Source organism: Rhamphochromis sp. 'chilingali' (genome assembly GCF_963969265.1).
Source record: "Rhamphochromis sp. 'chilingali' genome assembly, chromosome: 16".
NCBI classification, from domain to species: Eukaryota; Metazoa; Chordata; class Actinopteri; order Cichliformes; family Cichlidae; genus Rhamphochromis; species Rhamphochromis sp. 'chilingali'.
Window position 1 is genome coordinate 3304280 of NC_137943.1, and position 15358 is coordinate 3319637.

Here is a 15358-nt window from a genome sequence, read left to right on the forward strand (position 1 = left end):
CAAACAGACTAAAGAAACAGGATAGATACCGGCTACAGATACTGGCTGCCAGCAAGAAAGCTATTACACGCAAATGGCTGAATGAGGAAGCACCAAATGTTTCGGACTGGACAGAAATAATACATGAAATTCACACTATGGAACGACTAACCTTCTCTTTGAGACTATTTTCAGAAAAATATGAACAATATTGGGAGAAATGGAAATGCTTTCACAGAGAAATGACTGTAGACTCCTGTGTTATTTCTTTATAACATTTGTATTAATAAGATATTCTTTTTGTGTATATATAACTCTGAATTGGCAACCAAATATCAAAATTTTCTCCCCGATGATATAACTTTTTTTTCTAATATATTTTCTTATTTACGTCGACCCTGTCTGTGTTACTTCATGTTTAAATGAAGAAAAAAAAAACAATAAATATATAGTTTAAAAAAAACTGAGTGGTGACCAAGGTGATATTCTCTGGCCAGATGTATTGAGTTCTTGTCTGACCCAGAGGAGAGTAGTACTGAGAGTCTCTTACGTAAGCCTCTCAGGCTCAGTTTCCAAAAATTAATTTAGTTCTAAAATCATCAGTGGCTCACAAAACAACAGAGCCCAGATTGGAGCTGCTGTAAGAAGGCTGTTGGGAAACTTGGCCCTGGATAAATGGCTTCCTGTTTTTCCCAGAGAGTGGTTAGCTGGGTCAGCACGCACAGAGCAACAATAACGACCTGCCCAGTCTGATGCTCTGATCACCATCTGAATTACAACTCTGTTACGCAGTCTGCTGTCCATAACCCTTGCTCCTTTTAAAGTGCAGGCTGTCCCTTCAGAACCGTTAACCTAATTTGACACTTTATTGTTGCCCCAATGAGAGTCTTGTCTGCTGGCCACAATCCACATAAAACCACGATGACCTCAAGTGTCAGTGTGTGAAACAATCCCCAAAGCTCATGAAATACTAAAATGGGTAAACGATGGGTTCACAGAGGATTCTATTTTTGCAAATCTTGGACTTTCAGCATCTCGTTTTTTCGTTAAGATTACATGGACTGCAGTCTACAGTAATGAACCCACATATGAGACATATAATAAATGAAAAATTAGACTTCGTTCCATCATTTTCTTCTGTTTATCCATATCAGGACTGCTGTTGGGCTAGAGTCTATTCCAACTGTGACTGAATGAGAGGTAGAGTATACCCCAGGCAGCTGCAAGGTACCTGAAAAGAGACTTAAGCTGGTGATAAAAAATAGTCTTTGGTTATCACCCTGCTGGTTTTCTGGAACTGAGGGAATCAATATAAAAGGAAAAGCTGCTGAGTCATCAGCTAATGCTACTGCTAGCTAGCATGAGTAACAAGGTGCATTCATATTTCACTGATATTACGTCAAATACTGATTTTGGCACTTAATAATAGTGTCTGTTTGTGTAAAATGACATGAAATGCCACCTATCTGTTGCTCAGCATAGACATTGTTTATTAAGCTTTTGTACAAGTTGAGTGAACATTGAAAATTGACCCCCTCCTACAGCTGTCTCACTGCACTTCTAAGCATCGTTTTCTGCCTCAGCGAGCTATTGTTTTCAGGAGAAAAAAGTTCTTAAAACACATGATATACTTCCTGCCCAGTGCCATCCGATAGGAAAGGCTAGCAAATAGCTAGAAGACATAACAGACCTTTTCGCCGATATTAAACTTGACATTTCTCTCAGATACTTGTGGAAAGCAATCGAAAGCCCATATGGATTTACATTCAAGTGACAGAGCCCTCTGTGTGCCATTCAAACTCTGAGAAAAAGAATGAAAACGTGTGTTGTGATTGTACAGCAGAGTGACACCTTCTGAGAGTGGAAAAATTAGTTTAAAAAATGCACATCTGATACAAGAAATGTATGACCTTTACTACATGCTAATTTGTACAACCTGGACCCACCCAACCATCTCAAATGAATAATTTAACCCAAACATTACCGGCCTTTATTAAACTTGAAAGGCAGTAAGAACAGATTTCTCCTACCTAGGAGTCTAGATAGATATATAGATAGACAGAAAGAGTATAAATAGCACAAGTGTCTTAGGAAGGGCATTTTCTCAGTATAAGGTGATGCAGTGAGCAAGAATGTAACTTTTCTTGTTCTCACAGACATTATCCTTCCAGAATCTGGTGATGCCGGGGTGTTAACATCATGACATGATTATTCCACAGATTCCCTTTGACCTTGTTGACCTGTTATCCTTTCATTCTGCTAGCTTGAGAAAGAATGTCTAAGAGGAGATTAAAACGGTCAAGCTCTGCTATTTTAAACTACTGCACTTGATCGAATATTGATTTGTTCTTTTTTAATATATCAATTCTGTGGTTAAATCCTCTGTCTTCTTTATTTAAACATTAAACATGTTCTTTGTTTTCTAATTTCTTAGAAATTAGGCTTTGTCTCATTTAGCCTAAGGCTGCACACGTTAATCTCATAATTGGTACCTTTTTAGAGGTGCAAACATCTGCTCATTGTTAAGCAGAATCCTGTTCTTTTTTCATTTTAATTAAACTATTTGATTGGATGATGAAGCCTCTCCATGAACCATGGAGAGGCTAGTGTACACACATTATTAGTATCGTCATTTTCCTCTGAGGTGGCACCAAAACTTCCCGTATCACAGAAAAGCCTTGGTTGTTATATTGTAGGTGTTTATTGAATTACCATCAACTATATCTGACACACAGGTCAGTACAAAGTTACTTTATAGGAGAAAGGCAGTAAAGTGATCTCTCAGGGTGAGTGTGTACAGAATGAAACAGGGGATGGGGGAAGTGAGGATCACTGGGTGACCAACAACAAATCTTTGACCCAGGACAACCAGGAAGCTCCGGCCATGTTCTTTGACTTCGTCATTGTGTCACTCTTTCATTAGGAAGCATTACAGGATTTCTTTCACTTCAATGATACAAATATATCCCTGCAGGTACAATGAATGAAAGCACTCTAAACAGTATTGTACATAGAAAGTCGATTCACTGGTAGATGCGTTTAACTTTAAATAACAGCCCATCACGTTATTATCAATCAAAGGAAATTGTCTCAACCAGCAGGTTAACAAAGAAGGTCTAAAGAGTACGTTTTTTTCCTTCAAGCGAGTCAAATTTCCCAACTGTGTGGGTCCTAAGAGTCAGAGACAGAACTGAGGGAGTCTTTGTGCTGAGAGAGAGAGGGAGAGAGGGAGGGAGAGAGAGCAGCACTGTGACTTCAGGTCTGCACAGTCAGGCAGAGGGACCACAAAGTTTGCCTCACACATGTACTTGGAGTTTACTTCCAAAGCTGGATTTGCGTATTTACTGAAATGTCTCAGCGGTAAGAAGCTGTTATTTATATCTTACCTCAACATTTTCTGCATTTTTATTATTATTATTATTGAAATTATAAAAGCATTTCTCAGAGCAGACCTGTTCATTTCTTCTATACACTGCTAGATTTCTGCTATTACATTTCAGCTGGAATTTTAAATCGATGTCATGAACTTTTTTGCAGTGTGTTTTAACTTTCTTTTTTTTTTTTAAGTCTATGCAGAATTTCTCCAAATGCAACTTTCATTATGTGTCTGATGTGTCTTCTTAGATGGTGTCTGACCATGCTGCTGTGCTGGCTGGCAGCGGCTCTGCAGGTTACAGAAGGTAAGGTTCACGCAGCTGCAGCTCAGCATGGCCTGTATAAAGAAAGTAACAGCTGGGACGGGTCTGCGATTGCAAAAAGAAAATGGGACAGTGACCCAGAGATGCTTGATCTAAGGAGGGACATGTTTCCTAGTGTTGATGATTAATCCCACTGAACTATAGACAGCAAAAGTGTTTTAAAGCGATCGACACATAATAAGTAAGCATATAAGTTAACTATGATGCCAAATTATTGATCTACGGTTGTAGACGTTTCTATACGGTATTTCTCAAGCGAGTCATTGTCTTTTAGGGATTTTAAGTGAACTTTCCTTAGGTGAGAGATGCTTGATGAAATTTCTCAGGGTAATGTTGAAACCTTACAAAAAAACAAACTATTGACAAATCCTAGTTCTTAAAAATGACTTTTAACAACTAGGATTTTCCTCTCAAAGACTAAAATCACAAGAATAAATCTTTCAGGAATGGACAATTCAGTGTCTGGTCTGCTAGCATGTCAACTAACTTACTAGTTTTTTATGCTGCACTCTCCTTTAGCTCAAATTATCATCTGATAAATATACATCAAAAAATCTAATTTTTGCTTTGGATTCATGCACAATTATGTGCTTATTCTCCAGCTAGATAACATCTGGTAATCATACATGATCTAGTAAAATAATTTAAGATTCTGATTTACATCATGTAAAACACTCAGACCTCACAGGCTTTTCTCCAAAAAGCATCTTTCTACCCTGTCCTCACTAATTCCCAAATAATTTGCAGAGCTTAAACTGGTGGAGAGTTCTTGTAAAACAAATGGCTTAAAACTTCCTCAAAATAGCAGTTAACCGTCTTTAATGCCAACAAAAGAGTCTGGACTTGAATCCACTGCTCTCACACAGATCCATTATGAGTCACACAATATGGTTCAGCCCCCTTCCCATTTCCATTATCACACCTCTGCCTGCTGTGGTGCTTTTCATTCAGCGGCTGCCTGCTGTGGGGCTCGGCTCACAGCTCAGCAGGAGAGTGATGGTTTATTTGTTTGTTTGGGAATGGGCCAGGCTTCCTCTGTCCCCTAAATCCTTTACGTATGATGATGTAGGTAGAAGTGGCAGAGAAGTCAAACTCTGCACCAGGGTGAGAAGTGAAGTGTTTGTATGGTAATGCTGTGAGGGGGTTTCCTCTGTGTGTGTGTGTGTGTGTGTGTGTGTGTGTGTGTGTGTGTGTGTGTGTGTGTGTGTGTGTGTGTGTGTGTGTGTGTGTGTGTGTGTGTGTGTGTGTGCGTGTGTGTGTGTGTGCGTGCGTGCGTGCGTGCGTGCGTGTGTGTGTGCGTGCAGTGAGTTATGAGTGGCATGTTTTGATCCTGTGCCAGTTTGATGTCAGTGGTGTGTAGGTGATGTTTGACAATGGATGATAAAAATAATGTTAGAACATCTGGTTAGAACTCATGTTCTTGATATGTCTCGGAAAGACTTGTCAACACTGAGATATTGATTATTCACACAGCTCGTGACACTGTGCGTGCCCACAGCACCCAGAGAAAGCAGCAACCTGTGGGTTGAGACTTGAGGCAAAAAGCTACAGCTCCTCCGATAGCAGCTCGAGGCTAACAAAATGAGTCAGTGCCTTTCGATCTCGTCTTAAAATGCAGAAATCCAGCAATGACATTAATACGTTTACAGTCTAGAGTGTACAGCACCCCACAGCTGTTTTAACCAAAAAAAAACCAGCTGTGTGAGTTGATTTGGTCCTAGAAGCTTGTGGTGGTTATTTGGGACGGTTAAGGAAGCATTATTCTGTCTGAAGACTTGGAAGTGGGCAAGGTTCCCTCACCCCTAACCAGTCACCACAGATGGCTGTGCCGCTTAGTTCTAGTAAAAGAAGTTCTTAATACTTGAGCATACCAAGACATTTTGGACAATGTCATGCTTCCAGCTTTGTAGGAAAAGTTTAGGGATCCACACATTAGTGCACAAAGCGTGGGCCATAACGACATGGAGTCTGGTGTAGAAGATCTTGACTGGCCTGTGCAGAGTTCTGACTTCAACCCAACAGAAAACCTTTGGGATGAATTTAAGTGGAAGGCAGACGAGTGAATATTTTTGATAATACAGTGTGGGCCTGAAATGTAAACAAACTTGGGTCTACACTGATACAACCTAAAGATTTTGGAAATCAATCAGCTCACCCTGAACATGGATAGTTTTCACCTATGAACTCCCGATAGTGTCATTTCACAAAGATGTCCTTACATGTAGCACAACAGGAAATTCTTCATGTCAGATACATTCTTACAACGTGAGCATGTTATGTAGCAGTCCTTGGTGGACGCAAAGACAAACGAAGCCCACTTCCTCACTGTGAATTCTTCTCACACACAAATGTCCCATTGGTCACTGCTGTTAACCTGGCAGTTTAAAATCAGTTTAATGTCCACTGGATGCATGTCTAGAATATATGAGTGCTCTGTCCAAACGAGCCAGTGGGAAAAACACTCTCCTGAGTTTAGAAACTTGAAATCAGATAACTTCTTTTAGGTATGCTTTTAAGGGCTGAAATCACAACACTGGACTTAAATTTAGTGGTCAGAGTGGACTTCATCGTCATTCATGATTTACACATTTGTAGACTACACTGCAATTTCAGCTGAAAACTGTTTTCCATACTTCAGACCCCCACTCCCCCACCGAAAAAAATGCCCCAGCTCCAGGAACCTTCACTTTCCATTTACCGTTGGTTGAATTGCCCTGAAAGGATTCAATGTTTAGCCAATATAAATGAATGTGAGGTGAGCCCAGTAGGAGTCTTGTTTCTGACGTGTTTCCTCTGTACAGTAAAACCAAGTCATATTATTGTGCTGCTGACAATGTCAGTCCTGTTAGTGTAAAAACCTTAGTTATAGCCAAATGTCAACTCAATTCTCTCTGCTGCCCACAACATAATTTCCGCCATTTACTAGCACTTGACAGTTGCCCGCCTTTCTTTTTAACAGTTTTACCCAAGACCTCACATCACTTTTACTCCTGACCTTATTCAGTCTCTGATGTTACTGGAGTAAAACTCCCTCCAAGCTCCCTTTGGTGTTTTATGACTAAAACCTGGAAAGCAAGCATGTTATAGAGGTGTATCAAAGACCCTTTACCTAAATGTCTTCAGTATATTACAGCACTGAGAGCCCTCGCTGCAGTCCCACGTCCTGCCTGGAATGTGCTCATTCAGCCAGAGTGACTTTGATTTGAACACAGTTGGGCACAATGGGCCAACTGTAAAAGGTGCCATTGGTTTATGAGTGTAACGGTCAGCTCTGTTTTTAATGGGGGGGAAAAAGTCTCAGCATAATGGGTGTTTCTTTGAGGGTCCTTTCAATTTCCAGTCAAAATAGCCTTTCTTTCATATTTTCCATGATGTGATGCTCAAAGAGGTGATGTAGTGCTCTGACTTTGGGACCCTTTAGCATTTTCAGAAAAACTGCGTGTGCCTGGGTTCAAAATGAGGAAAGAAGGGGGATTTGTGCTGCTGCCGAGGAAATGAAAGGAATATCAGAAGCATTTATTGGTTTGACCTGATGATTTTTTTGAAGATAAATATTCAGATTTACAGCTTGAAGTAATGGCTTTTACAAAACAAACATAACATTCAAGAGAAGCTGTTTGTTGTTGCTGTTTGAGTACACTGTTTCCATGGTTTCTTTCAAAAAAGCTGGCCATGAATCACTATCATTGTGTGTCTCTTACACTCTATCTGTGCTTTGGGGCATCAAGCATATAAAGACAGCATTTTTCCAACTGAAAAAAAGTCTGAAACTTCACTAATTTATGTGAGTTAAGCTTCTGTATTTGCACAATTAATCGCAATTGTTTTAAGCTTTATTTTGATTGGCTGTGACTTTTGGCTTTTCTCCCATCTTCCTCCAGAACCTGGTTCTGTCAGAGGTTTCTTCCTCTTAAAGGGGATTTTTTCCTTCCCACTGTCACCAAGTAGGGTTTTCTCTGTATTATTGTAGGGTTTTACCTTATCAGCTTTTCACACTGATGAAAAAGTAGAAAAAGTTTTGCAACTGGGCGTTTAGAGCTTTTAGCACATTAAGTGAAACTTGTACTTGTTCTTTAAACTCAAAGAACTCAAAGAAGTCCAGATGCTTTTCTCTCCAAGCTCTTTAGACTATGATGACCTGGATGACTGAGAACCTTCACAGACTAATCTTGTTGTACGAATCTTTGGTCGTGTTGAATATGAGCATCAATCACTATAACATAATACAGTATATTATAAAGATAGGGACACACATGATACCATGGGGGGGGGGGGGGGGACCCGCTGAGCTTCATCTGAATTGTTTAGCATTGTTTATCACTCTTGCAAATGTCTCTGCATAGCCTCACAGCTAAATGTTAAACCAGTGTTTTAGAGACATAAAGATACGTAACTCTCATGAAACTGGTGCATGTACAGAGCACATACACACAAGAACCTGACACAGAAACCAAATGAAGAAATGTCCTGCTTCTCCAACTTTTGATACACGTTGTCATTTTGAACACAATATTTCCAGATGATTTCAGAGAAGGAGAACGTTTTAAGTTTAACTTATGAAACTTATGAAACTCTTAACTGAGCCACTTCCCACAAATATGCCACATTTAAAACCTTCTTGAGAGTTCGGGTGGACATCAGCGTAGTTAGTTTTTTGTATATGTAAGGAAAATGTGTGTTAGTGTGTATGGCACTGTGCCTCAAATGTCAGGCTTTACTCCCTTTATGTTACTGTCAGAAAAGTAGTCAAAAATGAGTTTGTGTTCCATCTTCTCACTCTTGCTGGTTTAGTGAATTCAATTCAATTCAACTTTATTTACACAGCGCCAAATCACAACAACTATCGCCTCAAAGCACTTTATATTGTAAGGTCGACCCTACAGTAATACATACAGAGAAAACCCCAATAATCATATGACCCCCTATGAGCAGCACTTTTGCGACAGTGGGAAGGAAAAACTCCCTTTTAACAGGAAGAAACCTCCAGCAGAACCAGGCTCAGGGAGGGGCGGGGCCATCTGCTGTGATGTTTGGAGTGATAGAAGGGAAACAGGATAAAGACATGCTGTGGAAGAGCCAGAGATTAATAGCAAGATGATTAAGTGCAGAGAGGTCTATTAACACATAGTGAGTGAGAAAGGTGACTGAAGAGGAAATACTCAATGTGAATCAAAGGACTCCCCCAGCAGCCTACACCTATTGCAGCATAACTAAGGGAGGATTCAGGGTGGTGTGAAGTGTGGTGTTTCAGTTTGACAGCTTGAGAGACATACCACAAACCTCTATTTCCCTTTTATACACTAGCAAGTCCATGATTTTAGATGTATACACTCATTTGGACTCCTTTAGTGGGAAAATAACCCAATGACATGGTCTCAGCTCCGCCTGCTAGATATAGCTAGATAGATATCCTAGCTGCAGACTGCTTCAAGGAATTATGGCTTTTTTCCCCCAGTATACATTTTCACTAACTGCAGGAGGGAAAGTACCAGTGGAATAAATGATGCTTCAACTCTATTATGTGTCTCTGTAAGCCCAAGCAATCAAAACAGCATAGCCTCAGCCAGATGGAATGCAGCCATCATGAATGTGCTACCCCTTCTATGACAAGTCCAAGTTTTCTGCAGTTAAAAACATGTGCAGAGACAGGCTGTAGGCGTGACTATGACTGCAGCAATGACATAGCTTTAACTGCCACTGTGCTTGTAGCTGTAGCCCAGCCCCATTGTGAGCTTCTCATGTTTTGGCATACATTCAGGTCTTAGAGGATAATTGTCTCTCTCTGGATAGAAAAGAAATAAAAAAAGAAAAATACTGTATGCTGGATGATAGTAAAGGTTTTATTGTCATATGGGTTAAAAGATAACAGCATCTCTTTGTACTGTAGTGTGTATGGTGGGTCAGCTTGCCTACATGTGTGAGTGAGCCGGACTATCTGTATATATCCTTTGACTGTTGGGGTTTTCTCTGTGTTATGGTAGGATCTTTACCTTACAATATAAAACTCCTTGAGGCGACTGCTGTCATGATTTGGCACTATATAAACAAAACTGAATTGAACTGTATACCTGAGGTCAGTGGTGACCAGCTGTTTATCTTATGGAAGAATTGTGGCTCCTCAGTTCACAATCATCTGCAGACTGTTGGAAGCCACAGAGCTATGAAAATGAGTTTAAAGCTACTGAGATCACATCAGACAGCAACTGCCTATGAGAGGAGCCCAGTTTGTTTGACGATATTTCTTCTCATTGTTAGCTCCACTCACATTTTCCTAACCTTAAATACATCTTAATTTAAAGTGAATGCAGTATAGCAATCGGGCTAAAATTGAATGGCGTTCCCTTTTGTTAAAGCCCCACCCTTAAAATTTGTGCTACAGATTGATCTCAAAATACATTTTTGAGGGTTTTATGGACAAGTCTGTCCACAACACTGCTTCGTACAGATTTACAGATGTAAGTGTCTGAATCGTCCCAAATTTCTTTCATGTTCCTGTCTGTCTGACTTTACATGACAAACTGTTGCACTCACTCATTTACCTCTGCTAAACAGGCCACGAAATGTCCAAGTTTAAGGAAAATGTTGACAGTACACGGTTCTTCTGCGTCTGTGTTTATGCTTGGGAATGATTTTGCGTTTTGGGTCTGACTCTGTGGGCACAGAAATTATGCCCATCTTTTCCTGTTTGCAGATAGAGAGTGTCACATAAACACACACTCAGTTTGTTAAAACTCTAAATCCCAAGTAATGCAAACTTGATTTTCGTGATGCTGTACTCCAAGCTTAAAGGGAAGTTATGGCACAGCAAATCCCAAATTTTCTATCCAGGAGAGAGCTCATACACAATATACATGTAGCAATTTAATTTCCTCACAACAAGCTTTTGTCCTAGAGCAGCGGTCCCCAACCCCCGGGCCTCGGACCGGTCCCGGTCCGTGAGTCGTTTGGTACCGGGCCGCGAGAGTTGAAGCTCAGGTGTGAAATGTCTGGTTTTCAGGGTTTTTATCGGTTTTCAGCGTTATTTTGTTATCGTTTTTATCGTTTACTCTCTTTTCCTGGGTCTTTTCACGTCTGTTATGAATAAATCTTCTTTTTTTCGGTACCGGTACTAGTTTTATTTTGTTGTATTTATCCGCGACACCTTAAAAGCCAGTCCGTGAAAATGTTGTCGGGCATAAACCGGTCCGTGGCACAAAAAAGGTTGGGGACCGCTGTCCTCGAGCACACCAAGATCTTCCAAGTTCTGTGTTGTGACATTCTGCGGTACGGTTCACTGTCAACTGTTTTACATCAGCTCAGACATTTCTCTTTCCCTTAGCCCTTATCGTTCCCTGAGGAACAGTGAATGTGCACTCGGTTCTTCAGTACCTATTTTGGCTTTCCGCGCTTTTGATGAATGAGAGACTCAAATGATTTTGTGATACCTGGCTGTTATCTGCCAGGGAATGACCAGCTGCCCCTCCATTTGTGGCACTTAGAAGATTTAAAGGTAAGAACTGCTCAGTGGTGTTTGATTAGCTGGAAATTTAAAGTGTAAGTCCTCATGTTTTTAAATCAGATACTGGGTCTGATTGGAAATTTTTCATATTGTGAAACATGCAAAACAAACTGAGGTAAACTCACTGTGTTATTTAAAGGTTGCATGACAATCCTCTGCAGGATAAACAGCTACGTTTGTACTGTGATGGAGTAAAGAACAGTGTGTGACTGCTGCACAGTGGCTGTGCTTTCATGGTCTGATTTCCGTTACATCAGCTGTAGCACAGATTCATGTGAATCTTTAGCTGATGATGCTGACATCCATTCACCTTCATACCAACTTTATACCTTGGAGAAAAAAGACACTAGAAATAGTGTGCTTTCAGTGTAGAGGATGGAAATCAGCCAGGACACTCGTGACACATCTGCATGAAACATTACAAACAATTTTCGGGTTTCCCACCTGATAAATCCACTTTCACCTCTGACTGTACACATTTTACTATTTAAAAACAAAGCCGCCCTCTACAATGTAGGCAATAGACCAAATCCTTTATCATCCTTCTTTTTCTTCAGATTCAATTTGAGTATAATTCGATTTTTTTAAATAAAAAGTTAAAGTTTGTATTCCCATCTACTGATATTATTTTATCATTATGCTAAGACAGCACAAGGTTCAGTTAGCGCTGCACAAAAATGGAAACGTCCTCCAAAGAGCTACTTTTTACTTTCCTATTTGGGTACATTTCAGACACTGAACTTTTTCATTTTTACTTGAGTAAAGAAGTTGAATCAGTACTTTTACTGGAGTATTTTTTAACAGTTGTATTTGTACTTCTACTTAAGTACAGAATGTCTGTACTTTTGCCAACTCTGGTATAAAAGACACCCTGAGTCACAGGTTGGTGATCACTTTTTTCCCATCAGTCGCTGCATGACTTAGCTACTGAGCAGTCAACTGGTCACCACTTGGTGGTGAGTTGGATCAGGTGGCAAGGAAGGGATCCTGGACAGGCCGCCTGCCCAAAACATATATCATTTGGTGGTGAAGAGAGAGTCCCATCAGCCTTGATTGGTCTATGGGACTCTGAAGCTGACAGGTACCAGCAGTCCAACCGGCTCTGGCAATAACTTTGGTGTGGGAGGAGTTTGGTGAGGCCATGTAACTAGACTTTTGGTCAGCCTTCAAGTAACCATGAGGCTACTCAAGTGGGGAAAGTGGTGGGGTGATGGCAGGGTCCTGAGATTCTTCGATGTTAGGTCTGTCTTTTACAGTTGTAAAAGAACCGCAGAGATGACCAAACCTTTTTGATTCTTCAGATCATTCATTAGGAAAAATCCACATTTTATTCCAGCTTTAAAGACAAAGCCTGCGCCAGGTGTAAATGAATACTATCAAACTTTAACTACTTGTTAAACTATTTGATGAAGGAATTTCTCCTGAAGTCACACCTATCTGTTAGCCGATGCACAGAAAAAGCATAATTAAATTGACACTTTCTAGCATTTTACTGGAATTCTGAACAATAGTGGTTTCTGTGGTGCACAGTGGGTGGATGCCGATAGATGGTCCTTTGCCAGAGGGACATGTGGAGCAAACATGAGATAATATTTTCCTGTCGCATTTCTCTAAAGGTTGCCTTTCATTCCAGACAGTTCACAGCAAAAATCTGTCACAATGCACAATGGCGAGGCCTTCAAAACACAAACAGGAATGACATCATTGCCGTGAAGGATCCAAATTGTCTTATAGTCCTGGACTGTTGCCCAGTGGGATACACACCTTCTATACTGTAACTGTGATAATGTGACAGTATTTACAGGATCATATGTGCTAAAGAATCACCTCCTTACACTGCCTTCCTTGTGTTTCATTAGCATTCGCGTTGGAGCAAGACAAGAGGCTCTGAGAACAACACTTGCAGCTGAGCAAACATCCGATCACAGACACACACACACGCCGAATATCTCACATTCAGTTCCCTGTGCCCTACTAATGCATAAGCAGGACATAGGCTGATGTAAACAGCTCAACAGGATTTAAGCAGTTTTAGAAAATAAACTTTGGAAAATAGATTTCGCTGTTGTCGTCAGCTTATGTCTGCATCTGCATGTGTGTTATATGCAGACAGGTAGACTACAGTCTACCTCAGTATACATTCATGCACTGAGGCAAAAACATCACTGAGCTTCACAGCAACGACCTCTTTTTCTCCCTGTGTGTGTCTCACTCTGTTTCTGTGCGTGTCTGCGTGATTGCGTGTTTCTAGAGGTGAAGTAAGGGTGAGAGGAGCAAAAAGGGACTTTAGGCTGATTGGGTGATAGTTATGAACACTTGATGTAATGGAAACTGTCCTTCTGCAGATGTTCACCTCTGACCTCCTAACAACAATGCAGTCCTCTATCTGAAATATTCTGTAGGCTTTACAGTGTGCCATTGACTGAACTTGTGTGTTTGTGTTTGTGTTTGTGTGTGCGTCCAATATCAGGGTACGAGTGTGTTCAAGGTGAGAAGTTCATCTGTAGCACTGTAAGACCCAACACATCAGAAAATAGCCAGAAAATTCAGATTTTTGGGAACTGAGATGTTTATTAACCCTTCTAACAAAATCCACAAAAAAGGTTTTGCTATAACACTTTTAACCTTTGAGTGAGCTTGTTAAAGCACCCAGTTTGTATACTGTGTAAGATTTAGATCACTGAGACATGGGGAAACCTAATATAATAATACGAATAAACAAATTTACCGTGGAGCACGTTCTTGATTTGTCTAGTTAACTGTTCCTGAGACTGTATTGTGTAGCCCTATGACTTCTCCATTGTGCGATGCAGGCCTTCATAAAGGGGACACAAATTTGAAAGCGATTTAAGTGATTTGAGACATTCAGATATGTGTGGTGCATGTGTGCCCTCAAACATAAGAATCAGTATTGCTGAAAGCCAACGTTTGGACCGTAGGTTGTCTTCACTCAGTCTTTGTGTCTGTGTGAGCAGACAGTGGGTTGATTCTGCCCTGAGGCTCGACTCTACTTCTGCTAACCTCTCTGACTCATAGTTTTCTTCTTGTTTTTTAACCTCTTTCTGTGTCTGCTTCTATTCTTTTGTCCCTGCTCTGCTCCCTCTCCCCCTCTTTTTCCATGCCAAGAAAAAGAAGATTTTAATATTCATACTATACATTAAAATAGTAACTTTTCCAGTGAGATGCCCCACGGCTCAGTCGCTGGCCCTTTGCTATTCTCTATTTATAATTTCTGCATTCTTCTATTTTTGTGCACATGATTTCCAGTTCTATTTCTTAAATAACTCATGAGCTGTTACTTACATTTAATTAAGCTAATTTGAATCTAAGTGTTAATATCTGACAACTTGATAGCGGCTCCCCAAAGGCGTGTGCTGCTGAACTTGAGGAGCCGCTACAACGAGTCTTCAACCTCAGTCTGCGACTGGGGAGAGTGCCCGCCCTATGGAAGACATCCTGCATCGTCCCGGTCCCCAAAAAGAACCGGCCCAATGAGCTGAATGACTTCCGACCGGTGGCACTGACGTCACATCTTATGAAGACTCTAGAGCGGCTCTTCCTCAACCTCCTCCGACCACAGGTACAACATGCCCAGGACCCACTACAGTTTGCATACAAGGCGGGTGTTGGAGTGGAGGATGCCATCCTGTACCTCCTACACAGAGCCCACTCACACCTGGATGGGGGAAAAGGCACGGTCAGGATCCTGTTTCTTGACTTTTCCAGTGCCTTTAATACCATCCGGCCCTGTCTGCTCCAGGAGAATCTAAACAGGATGCAGGTGGACCCCTGCCTGGTGGCTTGGATCTCCGACTACCTCACCGACAGACCACAGTACGTCAGGCTGAAGGACATCACGTCTGACACTGTGGTCAGCAGCACAGGAGCACCACAGGGAACTGTGCTGTCCCCTCTTCTCTTCACCCTGTACACCTCTGACTTCTGCTACAACTCTGAATTATGCCACATTCAGAAGTTTGCAGACGACACGGCCATCATGGGGTGTATCTGGGATGATCAGGAAGAGGAGTACAGAAGTCTGGTGAGGAACTTTGTCGCATGGAGTCACACAAACCACCTGCAACTCAACACCTCAAAGACTAAGGAACTGGTTGTGGACTTCGGGAGGTCCAGAGAAGGTCCACTGCCGGTTCAGATAGAGGGGGAGGAGGTGGAGGTGGTC

The 15358-nt window shown here is 41.2% G+C and overlaps 1 protein-coding gene across 1 annotated transcript in view; it reads left to right on the forward strand.

Moving 5' to 3' along the window:
• The first annotated feature begins 3181 nt into the window (after window positions 1-3181).
• The window catches only part of col15a1b (collagen, type XV, alpha 1b), a 54484-nt gene continuing 42307 nt past the window's right edge, over window positions 3182-15358 (forward strand). Inside the window, exons 1-2 of the mRNA XM_080861725.1 lie at window positions 3182-3339; window positions 3604-3659. Of these exons, the coding sequence (XP_080717851.1) occupies window positions 3329-3339; window positions 3604-3659 (67 nt within the window). The 5' untranslated portion in view covers window positions 3182-3328. The remainder of the gene's footprint in view (window positions 3340-3603; window positions 3660-15358) is intronic.